Source organism: Oenanthe melanoleuca, chromosome 19 (genome assembly GCF_029582105.1).
Source record: "Oenanthe melanoleuca isolate GR-GAL-2019-014 chromosome 19, OMel1.0, whole genome shotgun sequence".
Classification (NCBI taxonomy): domain Eukaryota; kingdom Metazoa; phylum Chordata; class Aves; order Passeriformes; family Muscicapidae; genus Oenanthe; species Oenanthe melanoleuca.
Genome location: NC_079352.1, coordinates 7,282,539 through 7,300,220, shown reverse-complemented (window position 1 = coordinate 7,300,220; position 17,682 = coordinate 7,282,539). Strand labels below are relative to the sequence as shown.

At 41.7% G+C, this 17,682-nt stretch overlaps 1 protein-coding gene across 3 annotated transcripts in view; it reads right to left on the bottom strand.

Annotated features, from left to right (window-relative positions):
- The window catches only part of LOC130260965 (sphingosine-1-phosphate transporter SPNS2-like), a 131,705-nt gene that overhangs the window by 80,688 nt on the left and 33,335 nt on the right, over positions 1-17,682 (bottom strand). For all 3 annotated transcript variants that reach the window (XM_056506790.1, XM_056506792.1, XM_056506791.1), the window contains exon 2: positions 14,744-14,809. In XM_056506790.1, the coding sequence (XP_056362765.1) occupies positions 14,744-14,809 (66 nt within the window). The remainder of the gene's footprint in view (positions 1-14,743; positions 14,810-17,682) is intronic.

Below are 17,682 nucleotides of genomic sequence, written 5' to 3'. Positions count from 1 at the left end.
CCCAAAGCTTTCACACTTAAGGTTTGTTTGTGTTTGTTTTTAAAATTAAAATCCTAAATAAATGACTATTCCGCAGTGGGAATGCCTTGCTGACCTCTACACACAGCTCTCAGTATCTGCTGGTTGCATTTACAAAGAGTTAGAAGTTCTGCAGTAGCCAAACTTTCACTTCCCAGAGACATGGCACAGGCAGCTGGGACACAGAATCACTCACTGGTCCATCACAGAGTGAGGGATTTGGGAGATGCTGGAGCAGGGATGCTGGTTTTGCCAGAAAGAAACCCTCAGCCATTGCCTTCCCAGAAGCCCAGGGGGATTTTGGAGCTAGCAGTCCTTGGCTCACTGCTGGGAGCCAAGTGAATGCTGAGAGTAGTGAGGAAAAGCTCCACCAAAGCCTTGAAATCCACACGGCTGTGCTTTGGGAATGGGGACACAGCTCTTCGCTGACATTCTCCCCAGGCTGGCAGTGGGATCATTGATTTCTTTTTAATTCTTTTTACAGTTCTTTAGGGGGCTGTTGTACCATCTACAGTGGGCTTGGCAAAACACATGCTCCCTCTTTGGAAGGAAAAATGGCCATCATCTCATTTTTCTGATGGAATTGGCTGTCAGCTACCACAGCACTAACAGCCTCAGGACAGCATCACATCTGGCAGGACACAGGGATGAAATGAGACTTTGCTCTCAATTTTAATGTCTATCATTGGCACCCACCAAAGTTGTCCTACTTGGAGTTAAAACTGAAGACATTTCTGCAGATCAGGAGCTCCAGAAATTGCTCAGGAAAGCACATAAGCATGGGCAAATGGGCAGGAAATGCTCTGGGGTGAATGAGAGACATCCAGGGCACCCCAGATCTTGTTTGGGTGTTATCACCAAGGCACAGGAGCAAAGCACTGATGTCCAGACAGGGAAGGACAAGGAGTCACATTCACAGTGTGTGTTTGTGCATGTGCAGATAAAAGGGTGTCAGAGTTTGGTAGCAAACTCTTTCCACTTTCCATTTTTTGCAAAACTGTTCCCTTTCCAGCTCAAGCTTCAAGAGTGCTTTTAGCAGATCAGTAAAATGCCATCTTTTAAAACCAATAAAACTCAATAACTTAATAGGGAAATTATCAATCTGAAGGAAAAAATACAGGTTCATCTCTGTATTACAGCTGACTTCCTTCACAGGGGTCAATTTGCATCTTTCTGAATTTCTAAATGCACTGACCGCCCTGCTCTCACACTGCCTGCCTCTAGATATCTGGAGGAAAGCAAATGCTTGTCAAATTAAACTGAATTCTAAGGGATGAAAATATATTATTTCTCATCATGAAAACTTCAAGAGGACATCTAAAATATCTGATTTTTATTCATTTGCTCTAAGATGCAGGCAGTGCCAGCAAGGGGTACTGCTCTTAAATTCCTGCCATCTGCAGCCTTATGCTAATTCACTTTTTTAGGAATAGAAGTCACTGTGGAATGGGAATATGCTAAAATTCACAGAAGATATGGATATAAAAGCCATTGTGGGTAATTGCTTTGGTTTGATGCTAATCCAACAACTTAGAATTGTCTTATTTTCCCCTCAAAGATTTCTCTCCTCCCAGGGCCCTAAGTGCTATTGATAGCTTCACCTTTATTTGCAGAGGAAATACACACATTTCATAACACTGCCCAGCCAATCCTTACTTCTAAAGTCACAGAGGGAATTTCAGTATTTTCTCCTGCTCAATTACCTACTGTTTTTTAGAGTTGTAAAATGCAGTGTGCAATGACAGCTCTCTATATAAGCCACCACCCATCAGGGACTTGCCCAAAACCCCACTAACTTTACAGGGGAGATTTCTGTAGTGCTTCTGTATTTCAATTCTCAGCACCAACACAGAAATAGAAGAAAAAAAATAAATCATCTCTCAGTGGAATCTCACAGTTTCTCCCTAACAGCCGTGTCCATCTTTCTGCCTAAGGCATTGCCAGTGAATAAATAAGTCCCCCAGTAAAATATCTTTCATGTAACCTCAGGAGACCACTTCATAAGAACACAAGAACAATGACAACAGATCAGAAAACCATGTAGTCCTGCATCCTGTCTGTGACAGGGACAGCAATCAGCTCTTCCCGAGGAAAGTACACAGAATTCCTCCACTGAATTACTCAGAGGCTGCTTCAGCCCTCCCAACAATTATAATGTGTTCTCCACAGAAAGATCTGATCTTGTAAGCTCAGGTCTTAACAATATTCCTCGTGACATTCATTTCCACAAGATTTCCACTCTTCCCTGATAAGTTTTTGGAATGCTTTCCAGCAAACTGACCCCTACTGATTGTTTCTGCATTGCGAGGGGAAAAAAAATCAGAAAACAACACCCCACATCCCTTTCAGGACATTCATTATGTTAAGTGATTTTACATTACCCCTCTTATTTTGAGAACAAGCAAATGAAAACTAATAATTTTTGAAACTTCTCCTGTGAGAAGGAAGTGGAGGGTGTATGTGAGATGATGTGAGTGCAGCAGGGCTAGCTGGTCTGGGCCAGACATGCTGGCCCAAAGTGTGGTTTTGTGTGTAAATGCACTCTCTGTCTGGTTTCATTATGAATCACAAATCCTCTAGCAGGCAAGGAAGGAACCATTTGCTCTCACTCACCCTGAACCCTGAGCTGATTCTCATTTATTACCCATCATTAAACCCACACAACCACGGACACAATGCTCGGACACAATCACCACCAGCTGCAAGAGACAGGGAGTAAAATGCTGAACCACTTCCTGGTCTGATTAACGGCACTGTGAGGGTCAGGGAGGGGTCTGAGCCACCAGACAGCAAGATTTACCTTTGGCAGAAAACAACACTCCAGACCTCAGCAGTTGTAAAGCTGCTTTCTCCTGTGTTACAGCACACCAGGTAACTCAACCTATTCTCCTCTGAGAGTCTGGCACCTAAACTACAACACAGATATAGATATAAAAAACTATCTACTGATTTATCTACCTATAGATATATAAATAAAAACATATATTTATTTTAAAATACAACAGGCTTCCCAGACAACCACCAAACCCCAGTAACAAGATCCACAAATGAGTCAAAAGCATTTTGAAGATGACCTTAGGACATCCAGAATAGCCTCATCTCCCACAGCTCTGTATGTCCAGCAAGCTTTAGAGAGTCTCACCATCATTCAAGCACCAGTGGTCTGAGAACAGCTCAGGGACCATAAATATGTTCTACTTCCCATCCAATGGCACATGATGCCCATCAGCACTTGAATAACTCCCTGCCAGGGGACAGAGCCGTGGGCTGACCCATCTGTTTTTCCAGATGCCAGTAACTTTTGCATCACAAAGTAAATGGAAAGAAACATCATAATTGACTGTGATTTGCAACTGGGACTAGGACAGGAGCTGAACAACCAGCAGGCCACAAATGAACACCTACAATGATGAGCAGCCTTCATCCCACAGTGAAGAGACATCACAGGATGTAGAGAAGCCTCTGACCATTCTAAGTGCTGTTTGACAGAATTATTTGCCAATTCAATGTTGCTTGCAGTATTTAGAGAAGCTCCTGCCCCTTGCTGTTATAAATGTCCATTTAGACAAAGAACAAGTGTTTCACAGTGGCTGGGGGGCCTTCAAAGAGGGACAAATTAGTTTAAGGAAATTGTTGAAATACTGGCATATCCCAGTGTTTAACTTGCCATGGTCTGGAAAGGGATTACAGCTACACTGGAGAATGAATCTCTGTGTCTCTTACAGAATCTCTGTTTCACAGTTGTTATTTCTAAGATTATCACCCATGTGTCATTCCTGACTTGGAAAATACTCTAATGCCAAGCTGAGCTGCAATTCCAGGAGCAACTTTGCAACTGAGCCTGCTCCTATGGATAAATGAACATGACATCTGTAGAAGACTCCAGGGTTAATCACACTTTCAATATCCATTAAATATCCAGTGTGACTGGATCCTGTTTTAAATAATCCCTCAGTTTAGATTTCTTTGGGCCAGTATCTTTCTGGGAGAACAAGTACCACTGGAAAAAAAGAACATCCTGAAACAAATACTGCAATGCACAAGGTTTGCAAATGCAATTCCTTCATGCATCATCAATTACATTAATGGAAAAAGGGAAAGGCAATATTTGGTAAATCCAGGGATTGTCAAGGTATTAAAGAAGCCCATTTCAATTAGGTCTAAAAATGTAGAAGGTGAACCTGATGAGTGACCAGTGGCCCATCTGGTGTTGGTTTGTGCTCAGTGCCTGTTCCACTCCCCTCCCAGGAGACCAGAAATGGCCTGAGGTGCCAGCTGAGCTCTGCTATCAGAGTCCTATTCAGCTGCAACTGAACCTTGGGCTTGGCATGCTGCTGCCAGAAGTTTATTTGCCTGGTGACTAGACAAGAAACCAGTTGCTGGATTATGAATCCAGAAAGAATAAGTTCAGTATGTACAAAAAAGGAAAATTAACACATCTTTTATATACAATGCAAATATTTTCTCTGCTCAGTGTGTCATAAACTGTCCAAGTCTCTGGGAGGTGTAACATTAGCAGCTGGTAGGAATATCTCACTGGGGAGCTTTTAGTGAAAATTCAATATCCATTGTATAAGATCCTATATTATACCTCTCCTGCCATAAAGCCTCCTCTATGAGAAAAAAGACAACTTTGAACAATTTGCTTTTCAGTAAAATGTTTGCTCTCTTCACAGTTTTTTTTCCTAGAGATATTTTCTTTTAATATTTTCTCTTTGTTTTTCCACCCTCCCCCTCAATATGACATATTTGCTGTCACACTCACTAATAATTTTCCCCAGCATCACATCCATGGGTTTCAAAGCAGTTGGCAGGCAGCGTGACTGCTACATCAGCCAAAAGGTGGAAGTGACTGAAGGCTCTGGGTGGGTAAAGCAGGAATGAATCCATCTATACTTTTAAAAGAATGTAAGAATTTTCTAAGAAATGCAGCCCAATAATCCTTAGAGACAGCCCCTTTCCAGGACTCAGCCACAGAGCTGAGGCAGTCTCAGCTCCCAGAGCTGTAACAGCAGTGGAACCTCTGTGGTGCTCCTGTGAGCCCCTGCCCAGTGACATCGTGGGCAGCAGTGGGATGTGGGAAATGCCAATTCAAAAATAAAGCAGGAGATGGTGAGAACTAAACCAGCAAAAATTATGAGACATTTGCTTGCTCCTGTTCTGTAATTTTACTTTCATGAAGAAAGATAAAGGAGAAGGATTTATCCAGTGAAATATTGTATGGATCTCACCATAAGAACTGTTTACATCAGCCCTTCTGAACTAATATCTAATTTTAGTATCAGGCTTTTAAAAGATTCTTAGCTCAATCACTAATTTTGAGCTTTTAATTTACCCTGGGAGCAATTTTTCTGGTGGAATTAGTGCCACTTCACTTTGATTTGCGGGCACAATTAGTAAGTTAAGCATTTATATATCCTAAACTACACCTGTAAGATGGAAGGCTGCTTTTCAAAAAAGCCCATATGCTCAAATTGAATGGAATTCAGTAAAGCCTTTTTTTCCTTTTTCTCTTTTTCTTTTTCTTTTTCTTTTTCTTTTTCTTTTTCTTTTTCTTTTTCTTTTTCTTTTTCTTTTTCTTTTTCTTTTTCTTTTTCTTTTTCTTTTTCTTTTTCTTTCTTTTCCTTTTTCTTTTTTCCTGTTTTTTTAATTGGTAGTAAAGTTATTCTTTAACTCACCCATCTTTCTTAACGTGACTCATTCTATCACAAAGGCTCTGATGAAAAGGACCTTTCTTTGTCAGATTTTGTCAATGATTTCTAGTGCTCAAGAGGTGTGGCCAAGGGCTCTAAGACAATTTTATTGTTACTTAGACTGCCAGGTAGGTTGGACAAAACCACAGGATGTTGCAGACACAAACACAGTGCTGACAACTGATACCATCAATTGCTGAGGTGATCAGGACCACTCACATCCCAGGGTGAGGCAGAGCCAAGGAAAAATGCAGTAACTGTGAATAAGGCAGAATTAAAACCAAAGAATTCAGAGAGTATTTCAAACATCCTTCAAGGAAAATAAAACAAATCCAATCCAACCCCAGACAGACAAATCCTCTGTTGAAAATTTCACTGTGTAACTCTTAGCAAGGTTGGTTCTAACAGGCATTCATCAGAGGCTGACAGGGGATCATCCTGCCTCCACAAACTGATGATCCAAAGAAGGGAACAGGCAGATGACACAGAGATGAGAGCACCTTGGCCACCACTGATGGTTGGGGTGTCCTGTGCAGGGCCAGGAGTTGGATTCATGATCCTTTGGGTCCCTGCCAACTCAGAACTCTCTATGATTCTATAAACTCAGAGAATTTACAATAGAGAAATAAAAGCTCCAACTGTTTTACCTGTACTGCCTCCCTCATTCACTTCCAAGTCTACCCCAATAGTAATTTATTGTAAACATCCATTTAAAGTTTGTGCAGCTCCAAATAAGAGAGCTATTGTAACTCCTTAGTTCTTTAGGGCAACTCTTTGCAGGAAAGGTGTATTACTATTAATATTCTCATTTCAACACCACTGTCCCACAAGGAAATAAATTAGAAGTGCCTCATCTCCAGTTCAGCTCACCTACAAAGAACAAGGAGAATGATGCAGTAGGAGAATATGTGAAGTAAGTCTTCTGTATACATTAGTGGATAAAAAGTTTGGAAGGAGCAAATGGTTAAAATTGTTCAAATGTTTAATTATTAATAACCTAATGTATAACTGAGTGAGGGAATAAAAGACATCAGAACTGAACTTTCCCTGAAACCAAAGCACTTCCCTGTTTGAAGCAGCAATGACCACAAGAATGTGTGTGAACCCATCAAAGAACTGTTGGTTTTTCACCTGTGATTTAAAAACCTGACCCTTCCACAGTCATTTGACTACCTTGAAAACAACTGGAGAGAGTTTTAGTAAAAAATGTTTATATACATTTACATAACTGTAAATGTACAGTGAATTAGGGAAAGTAATGGATTTTGATCAGTAACATTTTCTCTCCAAAATTGGGTTCCCCACATAATTTAAGCAGAAAATGGGTCTTTGCTCTATAATCTTACATCAGCATACAGGAAACATCCCCAAATATGTGCATGGGGGCAAGGGGGAGATTGGGAGATTGATACAACAATACACCATTCATGCAAGTCAGGCTTACTTGTGTTAATTGGAATCCAGTTCTGCAGGCTGCTAACACTACCCAATACCATGAAGAATGTTCACTTTTTACATAAGTGATGCCCTGGAATTCGTTTGCAAAGCCAGGTACAAGTGTCTATGGATGAGTCATTCCTCCTCAGGTGCATGTGGGGCTTTATATGGGATTCACTGCAGCCCTGCTGACCTGTTCTTGCTCCTGCCATGGCTACAGTTCCCAAAACTGTGGCCACAACACAACAGCATGTTCTTTCCAGCCCAGACATGTAGCAATGCTACTTTTATAGAGAGGTAATAAATCACTATACAAACTTGACTGAGAGGATGCAGAGTGTTCTGGTACACAGCCCAAAAGGTTTAAGAAGCACTGGTTTGGAGGAAAAGTCACCTGCAGCTCCAGATAGGACATTAGAGAAGCAAAGCAATTGCATGGACTGGTCCAGGACTCCAGCATTGCCACTACTGCAAACACAGCCCTGCACTTCCAGAGTCTCCTGGATGCCTGCTGTGTCACAGCAACCAGCCTCAGTGCTCTCCATTCCCCAACAGCCCCTTCAGTGCTCCAGTGCTTCACACTCTGTTGAGAATATTTGGGTTATCCCAGTGGTCTCTCTCTCAAACCAACACCACCTCCCACAGCAATGCTTCCAACAGTACTGCATCACCTTGGCCATCTCCCAGGGGACACAGACCAAGCCTGACCTCTTTATCACCTGATCTCACCCTGCTGTTCACATTCTCACTACACCCTGCAGAACTGCAGGTCTGTGCTCTAAAAAAAACCAGAGTTCTCCAGGTGTGGGAGACAGGACAAAACCAAAACAACCTTAAAATAAATCTTTTCAGAGAGAGCACTTGAGGCTCCCCTGGGATGAAGCATGTTAAATATATAAAATGTACTATAAATATATAAAATGTACTAAAAAAACTAGGTCTATTTTCTCACTCCCAGTGCATAGAAGATCCTCTTTACTTAAGATGTTCATAGAAGATCCAGCTTCACTTAAGGTCAAGGCAAAAAACCCCTTCCCTTCTGACCTAACACCTTTACATTGGGCCCAAAATGTACCAACAGCAACTGGCACCATACTGAGACCATACACAAACACTCCCCTGGCCACCACACTTGAAAATTAAACTTATAGGCACAGTGAAAGCAAGAATTAAAGATCAGCAGGTTTCCATCTACTACCAACAGCTTTTATTGCCACTGAAGAAGGGGAGGAGAAAAGTAACCTACTTATAAGGTTTAGAATATAAGACCACACTTCTCTTCCAGCAACTGGTAGCCATTAAATACATAATAACTGATAATGTAAATGTTCATCTCCCTCTTTCATAATTACAGCTATGGTGGCAATAAAAAAAAGTCAAGGGAGCCAGACCAGCCCTTCTGAACTATTTGTGCACAAAACAGTGCAGGAACCAGTTACATGAGACTGCACTGCTGGTACTGAGAGGAAAATGTTGTTTGCAAGTATTACACAATAGCAACAAAAATCCTGTCTTCCAGTATACAGTGCTTGAATCAAATTCTGAGGTCTGAGGAACTTATGCGGGGGATGGACAGGCTGTGTTAAAAGATGTGGGGACTTAGGATGGAATAATAACTACTTCTCTAAAATCTGTGGGAAATCTTTCCCCTCGTTATTATAATAAATTACAGAAGTGAAGACAACCTTGGCAAGAGGTGCCTGAACTGCCTGAGGGAAAATAGGCCAATTTCTACTGATAGAACAGATGTGCCATGGGCAGCACAAGTGCAAGTTCCCCTCACAACACCAGCCCAAGTACCTGAAAGGCCAATAGTGAGGACAAACTTTGCTTGTGCAAAGCAGAAAGACAGGATGGGGAAATGAATTGTTACCCTGTGCTATTGGCCATGCAGTACCATAAAGTGAAGATATTAAGGAAGACAAGGCAGTCTGGAGAGTTTCCCTGTTCTAGCAGCCTGCACTCACTTGCTGACACAAACAACAGAAAGACAAAATACAACACCAGCTGAAGCACTTCCCTCCTCTCAGCAGGAAGCAAGGACACCTTCCCTTCCTATCCTGACCATTTTATCCCCTCCAAAGAATATTTACTTTGCAATCCAGGGCTGTCCAGTGAGAACACAGGCTGTAAATGGCATTTTTATAGCTCAGTCCTTGGTGCATGGGGACTGGGCCAGGGCACAAACACGTTTTCCTCTGACCTGCTCACTGATTCAAGACAATACTTTCATTCTTGATTGCAGAGGCATTTCCAAATAGGTTTAACTGCTTTCATGAATCAGACCCTCAGACTGCCATGACTTCTCACAATATCAGACAGCATTTAGCATACAGGAAAAAAGGACTGTCTGAACTTGTAAAGGACTTAGGTGGGAAATAATCAAGCCCTGGACTATGTCAACTCATTCCAGTGAAATAAGACCCTTGTCACAACATTAATCAAGGCATATTGAAAGAGCCCTGCTTTCTCTTCTTCACTGCTTAAGCTGACCTTGCTTAATCCCTACATCAGCAGCATCCTACAGAAGGTGGAAAAATGTCAGAGAAAAGAGCACAAAGTCAGGTACAGAGGGAGAAATGGGGAGAAAGGTTTTGCTCATTGTTGAAAGGACTTAGAGGATCTCCTGGCAGAAAGAGAGCTCCACCTTGTCCTGCCATTTTAAGCACCAGACTGCCAGAGAAGTAAGCTGAATTTAAGAATGCTTAGTGTTGCTGGAAGCAGAGAAGGCAGTGGGACATGGTGGACCAAACCATTTGCAAACATTCTGTAAGCTTGCAAATTCTGTCTCACCTCCTGGCTTGGACACCTGAGGAACCTCCTCCTCGGGAAGTGCTCAGGTGCAGGAAGCCATTCACCCAAAAGGAAAGCTCATGGACTTGAAATAGAAAACAGAAAGTTTAGATTATGATTTTCTCTGTTCTAGCAAGAAGAATAGTTAAGCAGGTGCAGTAATGTGAAGATGTAGCTCAGTTCTGCAGAGCACAGCTGAGGAGAAAGACAATGTCCATTTGGGGAGAAGCAGATGGTAGAAAAGAAACCTGCAGCTCATGTAATATACACATATTTAGGGTAGCACCTGGAGAATGTGGTCTCTGCATGGAATAAATAAAAATGTTAGAGAGGTACAGCTGCCACCACAAGCTAATGACAAGAAGTCAAAGGGAACTGAATTCATCAAGTCTGATTTATCCCACCCCTGTGCTGCACCCACTACATGCAGACCCCTTCCCAGTGCAGGTGTTTATAGCTTGGTGGGAACAACCACAGCCCAGCAGAGCTGATTGTGTATTTGCAAGGTTGCAACCTACTGCAAGGTTATACACTATATCAGCTCAAGAGGGAGGGCAACACAGGTAGAAGTTCCCCTTTTCAAATGAACAGAGACTGTAGTCAGAATTGACCCTTACAGGAAAAGTGAGCTCACAATAAGATTTGTGAAAAAGTACCTGGCATTGCTTGGCTTTCTGGGAAACCAGGGGCTGAAAGGCATCTGGGGGAATGCCCATCTCTCTGCACATGAGGAAAGACAAGTTCCTTCAGAGCCCCAGTTATCTATGATTATTCACCTTTAATGAGTCCTTGCAGATCTCTCACCTCCTCACATTTCCTGGCTTGTGACCTTACACTACACTTTTGCCTAGCAGGGTTGTCCTCTAATGACAACTCTGTGCTCTCCCTGAAGACAGACACTTTCCCCCTCTGCATTTCCTTGGAATCCTTGCATTAACCTCCATTTGACACCTCTCAGTTTCCACCTGCAGAAGTCCCTGAGCTGGAGCTGTCTAGGTTGGAGGATTCAAGGACCAAATCTCTGGGTCTAAGTATTAACCTCATTAATTAATTAATTCATAACACTAATGCTGTGTTAATAATGTGTAGTTCTCATCCTGGCTCTGCCTCAGACCTGCTGTGTCACTTTGGGCAGGTAATTTTTCCCTTCTAGCTTTCTTGGTTTCCCCATCCAGCCTTATAAGCCCTCCTGATATAAAATATCCTGAGATCTTTGAACAACAAACTGCATCATGAGCCAGCCACTGCTGTTATTACAGCTCTTGTGTGCTACAGAGACACAAGAGCAAAATAAATTCAAGGCTGCAGAGAGCAGACAGAGAAATAAAGCACAAAAAATGTAGAGAGAAAGGAAAATAATCTAGTCAAAACCAGAGTACAGCAGTGGGGCATTATTCCCATGGTATAGTCTATGGAAGGATAACACACTTTTGAAGTTGTTTACCTTCTTAGTCTTTGTGTTCCTAGTGGCCTGTAGTTCTGTAGCTACTCCTACCTGACTGCACACCTAGTTAAGATTTTTGTATGGTTTGGTTTATAAATGCATTGACTGACTACAGCTGTACAGCTCAAGTAGGCACAGAGATGCTCTACCACCTTCTGAGCTGAGCCAGGTTTATCCTTTGGCTGGGAAAAGCAGCCAGCAAGAACTGAGAAGCACAAGAACGCTTGGATGCAGATTATGGGAGGGCAAACAGATCCAATATTTACACAACTGCATATGCAGTGCTTTAACAAGGAAGATCAGCACACAATTACAGCATCATCTGGAGATAAGTGAAGCTCAAATCAGTTTTATGTGTGTTACTCTAGAATGCTACTGAGCAAGCAGCAGTTGTGCTCCATCTGTCACCGTGTCCTCTGCTGTCACAGGATCCTGGCTGGAGAGACTACCATGGTCTGCTTCTCTCCATTATGGATGAGGCTGGATTGGCCTGATTTTTCTGTACAGGGAGTAACAATGTCCCTCTAACCAGTTCACATTATCTCTTGGTTAAAGAGCAGCTTGTATGTCAGGATTCATACGAAAGAAGACAAAAATTCTATTTGTGTCTGCAATTCCTAAGGAACAAGTAACCTTTGCTTTCCAGACAGCATCAGAAGCTGAGTATGGATTGGCTGACCAGTGATGAGAGGGACAGAGATACCAGAGCAGCTGTGCCTGCAAAGACTGGGGTGTGGGATGAAGACAGGGTCAAACATTACCCTTGGTGGATTTCTTTTCCCCACTTCCTATTTGGATTTTCAGAACCATTTCCCCCTAAAAATTTGTGCAACCTTGTTTCTCAGTCACAAGGTTTTTAAAATTTTTTTAAATTTTTTTTTAATTTTATTGCCTTTTTGATGCCTGACATGAACTGCCAGCAAATACTAAATTTCACTTCCCCTCATTAATGCTGTAAATTGATTTAGATGTAGGATTAACAACCTGAGGACTAATCCACTCTTTATTCAGAGGATATAATCAGGATGAAGTCTTTTGTCTCACACCACTCAATGAGTTAGCAGGACCACCTCATGGAAAGCAAACAATATTTGTGTCTCTGCTGGCAAAGGACCTGTTCAGGGTTAAGGCAGAAGAGTGGGAGACACCTGGCTGGCCCCACCTTTGCTCCAGGCTTCTGCAACCCTGGGCAAGTGCTTTTACACTCTGCACCATTTCCCCTAATTTTAATATTGAGAAGTCAGATTTAGAGAAAAGACAAAATATTAGAAGCAATGTTTGTGGTGGTTTAGAGCATCATCTTATATTTAACCAGCATTAAGGATATCTGGGCCACCTGCCAGCACAGAAACTTGGTAAGCTGGAGTAATAGACTTAATAAGCTTTCAGTTATGTGCCTCTACCCTTATTTACATGAGATGGTGTTTTATTTTCTGATGTTTTTCTGGTGTTTTCTTTTCCTCTGATAGCACTGTGATTAGTACATTATTATCTATATTGCAGGAACAAACTCAAGCCCTCAGTTTTCAGATCAGTAGAAAAACCCAAGAGAAAACACTGCTTTTCTTAAAGCAAGAATTACCTGTTAGAATATTTGACACACTCAAGAGCAATTCTGCAGTATCTCAGTGATGCTGTTTTCAGATGCCCTGTGTGTTTGCCAGAGAAATAAATAACATAGCTTGCAATTAACAAATGAATATCCTGTTGAAGTTAGCTTTTACTTACTGTCAGTGAATAATCTTCTGAAGGATTTCATCCACTGAATGGATGGAAGGGGAATGAAGATTAAATACATGCTTTGGCAAGTGTCCTTTTCCACCAGAATATTTTCTTAAAAGCACTTTATGTCTAATGATACATTGAGGACCTGTTCCTCTGAGTACAATAAATAAATACAAGTAATTGCTGTAGAAAAGAATCTGACAGACAACCAGTGCCATTTTGGGCAGAACTGATTGATGCTACTTGTAATCAGTGACACTTCTAGAGCTGAAACCTTCTGTTCTGGACACATGCTGCTCACATCAGCTGAGCTGAGCTCTGCTGTCCCACAAGGACAGCATTTTAAAAAAATTTAATACAAATTGTTTGTATTACAACATTACCAAGAAGCTGCAACCACAGGTGAGGACCTGCTGTGCCATGGGCTGCAGGGAATAAATAGGAGGGGATATTGCAGTGATTCACATAGTTTGAAATCAAAGATAATTGACAGAGCTCCAGAATAGTCTTACCTTTAGTGTGATCATAAAGAATGAATGATTTTATACAATTCAGTGTTGGCCACAATTTCACAGCCAAGCTCCTGACAGGTGTTTGATATCCACTGTGATAGCATGGGAGAACGTGTCTTGCTGGCACACTATTTCAAAACCTAAATTCTCACTTTTTCAGACATGCAATTGTCCCAGTGTGGTTCCCTCAGACAGATGACAGTGACAAGACAGTCATAGCACCACAAATTTGTAACTCTAATTAATAGTTCTGTAGGAGGTTTCAAACCAGACTGTTTTCTTTAAATACTGCATTTCTTTAAAATACTGCTACTCCTTTCAACTCTCCACGAGGATCAAACATCTCTGGTGTGTACATGAGACTGGTTCTCAGTGTCATCCCCTGCAGCCCAGTGATACAAACCCTCCTCTAAGCCACCCCAGGACCAGAGCCAGAGAAGCTGGGGTTCCCTGGGGTTGTTCAGCTCTGCCTAAAGATGTCTGAGACAGGAGAATTCCTGCTTCATTAAAAGGATATCAGAATTGCAATAATCCTTCCTTACACAATAAGAGAGATGTTGGAAGCTAAGAGCACCAAAATTCTGGGGCTGTTATTAATCCATGAGTTCTCATGGATGCAGTGGTTGTTAGCTTTGCCTACAGCTTTCATCCTCAGGTTCTTGCCCCAGTGAGTTTTACATTTTCATGCCACACCATGCTCCCAGGGACTGTCCATTCAGCAGATTCTTCAAGCACTTGAAGGGCAAAATACATCACACTTATTACCAACCTAAAGAAGTGAACAGGATCCTGCTGTTGGTTTATCATGAGTTTGCTAATCTAGGGGAAGTAACCATCTCCTGTTTGAATTTAGGTCTTGTAAATAAAATTATTAGGTTCATTTGCTTTTGGTTCATTCTACACTCAAGTCATTCTGAGACCCAATCTCCTTCCCAACAGCAAATCCAGGGCAAAAAAATCCTCATGTTCATTTAGCTTCCCAGTAGGAGTAGATTTATTCACCTTTCTAAGAGAAGATTTCACAACCAGTATTGCCATGCATCACAATGAAGAAATCTGTAGGCACCCATGGGACAAGTGGAATGTTACAAAGCCCAGTGAGAGAAGAAACTCTTTCTTACCTGTCTGTAACAAGCCAGCCCCGCTGTCTTTAACTCCAAAGTGCTGCTGGATGTCTAGTAACACACCTACAAGGAAAACAGAGAATCTGCTCAGTGCCTTCAGCCTTTGAAAAGCATTCAACTCAAACCTTTCGTGATGCATCAGCAAAGCTTCAAATTCCAGTTTAAACACATAACTTCTAAAGTTGCATTTTTTCCCTGTACATGCACACTCAGTAATTTTGAGCTACTACAATGAAAGCAGAGATGCAACATCAAGTAATGAGCCTGGGAATAAAATCCTGATGAATGGAAACCGGTCTTTCCTTTCTACTTGAGTAAGATCAGGCTTTTCTTTTTGTGTGTGTGGTTTTTGTTTTTGTTTTTTTTTCCATAATCCAGACCTCTTACTTCTGTTATTTCACAGAAATACAGGGAAACTGATTCTGCAGTTAAGGTGCTTCAAATGGTTTGACAAGACAGATTGAATCCAAGACAAGTTTTAACAAATCTCTGCTGGGAGGAGATATGACAGATTGATAGCAATGATGAAAGGTTTCATATTTAACTAGTTCTGGGGAGTTTTTACTTTCAAAGCAAATATAACAAATATATTTAAAATACCTTAGTAAAGGCAAGTAAGTGACCAGACACTCAGATTTAAAGCAACTACAAGGAGAACCAAACTTAATCTTCTGTCTTACTTGAACCTCAATATATTAATTAGTACAAGTAAAATTAACAGGTATTAAAGTATTTACACATTCAACTAGATTTAACATTTTTGTACCAAACATTTTGACACATGCAACATCAGGTATGTGGGACAGGCATGTTTTTGTAACCAACAGAGCAATAGGAAAACCCACAGCAGAGCTGTAATAACTCACTTGGGGACACACAGGTTTGCCAAGCTCTACATGGTCCAGTGGTCTCAGATGCAGAACCTCAGGCATGAATATTTGTCAGTGGTCTAAAAAACCAGCATCTGACTTCCTGGGTCTGGAACAGAGGCTGGTGCTCTCTTTGGATCTGGGACTTCCTTATTTAGACTATTGTCTTCCCCAAACCTGAGGATATGCAAGTTTCTTTTTTAAAAACAAGAAAACCATTCTCTAACTACACTGAACATCTGTAGAAGTTCACCTCCAGCTCAAATTCTGATCTGAGGCTTTATCCAAAGTAATTTTTCCCATCTGTGCAGGTTACAGAAATCACCTGAGCACCAACCTGAATCACTCACCATAAATGTCCTAGCTCTTGGGACTGCCAAGATCACACTAAGTGACAAACACAGAGAGATAAAAGACCCAGAGATAACTATTCCCAGAAGACATGTGGGACAATGCCAAGGGAACAGTCATAAATTAAAGATACCAAAGGAAAAGAAGAAGATGGAGAGAAGGGGAATAAAAGCAAGAAAGCTCATCTGAGCTATTCTGTACTACTTGTACATCACCCTTTACTCAGGACAGCATTCAGGTGGGCTTTAGGCCTCAGTATCTGCCCAGAAACACTAGTTCAGCCTCCTGCAATAACTCCCCTTCCCCACTCTCTCATCAGACTATTTAGCCCCAAACAGGAAGGCTGGCGTGGGGAAGGATGTGAACCTAATTCATGTCTGTCATTACTGATAAAAGAGGGTAAATGCAGAGCCAGGCTCCTCACACTGGTGCCCAGTTAAAGAGGCAAAGGGCAACAACTGAAATCTGGGAAATTCCATTTAAACATAAGAAAATTAATTTCTACTCTGAGGAAGGTCAAGCTTGGATGTTCAGAGAGATTGTGGGTTCCCCATCCCTGGAGATATTCAAAAACCAACAGGACACAGTCCTGTGCAACCTGCTCTAGATGACCCTGCTTTCAGCAGGGGGCTTGGACTACATGATCTCCAGAGGTCACTTCTGACCTAAATTATTCTGTGATTCTAGAATTTTCTGAAGGATTAATTGCCTGGTTACATCCACCCTGACACAGTGTTCCCCTGGCCTTTTTTTTTCCTTTGGAACATTGCTGTTTACTACAATTTCAAGAGGAATTTCTTTGCTTCCTCTTGGATGGCAGATTTAACTCCATTTACAAAGTGCCCTGGGATTTTTTGACTGTGCTTCTCTGGCTTCCTTCATCAACAATTGAGATACCATTATCCAGGCAGCACTGATGAACAAAAATAAATTTGCATTTGCCTAGCAAACCCCTCTGTGGTGTAGCTGACTTACCTGCTTCTCTTGGTGTTCTACCCTTCCACAAAAAAAAAAAAAAAAAAACCAACAAAAATTTTCTCATGCAACCCAACTCAGAAACCTCACTGAGCTTAACCAGCTCTGAGCACTTTGTGCTCCAGTACTGCTTGATCCCACACTGCACAGAAGTGAAATATCCTTCTCATTGCTTGCAGCTGAGCAGGGGGTTGGACTAGATGGAATATATTCCATGAGGGAATACACACAGATGTTGAGGGAATACACAGAGATGTCAAGAGCTCCATCCAGCACCCTGAAAGGTGGCTCTCCAGCCATCAGCAACATATTCCCAGCCATGACAGAATGCCAAAGAGGCACATTAAACTTCTAAAAGTTATGAGAAGCAGAAGCCTGGGATGTGATGGAAAACAGTCTTTTATGGATTTGCATCAGAAACTAGAAGAGAAAGCAGGGGGCAATATAATAGTGCCTACACAGAAAAGTAGAGGAGAGTTTCCAGTGTGTGACAAGTAATTTGTCCAGTGACAGTGGTTTCACAGTCCTACAGACCATAATGAGTTTTACCAGCTCAAACTCCTATAGCCACAAATGAAATACATTTCAGACACAGACGTGCAGACACTTGGATTAATCCTACAATTTTATCCTGGTGGTGGAGAGGAAAGTAGGTTCTGTGGAGAGTCAATCCAACAGGACAATGTAGAACCACAATTATAAGTCCTGTGTGACCTGGGAAGAAGGTCTCAGATGATTAAG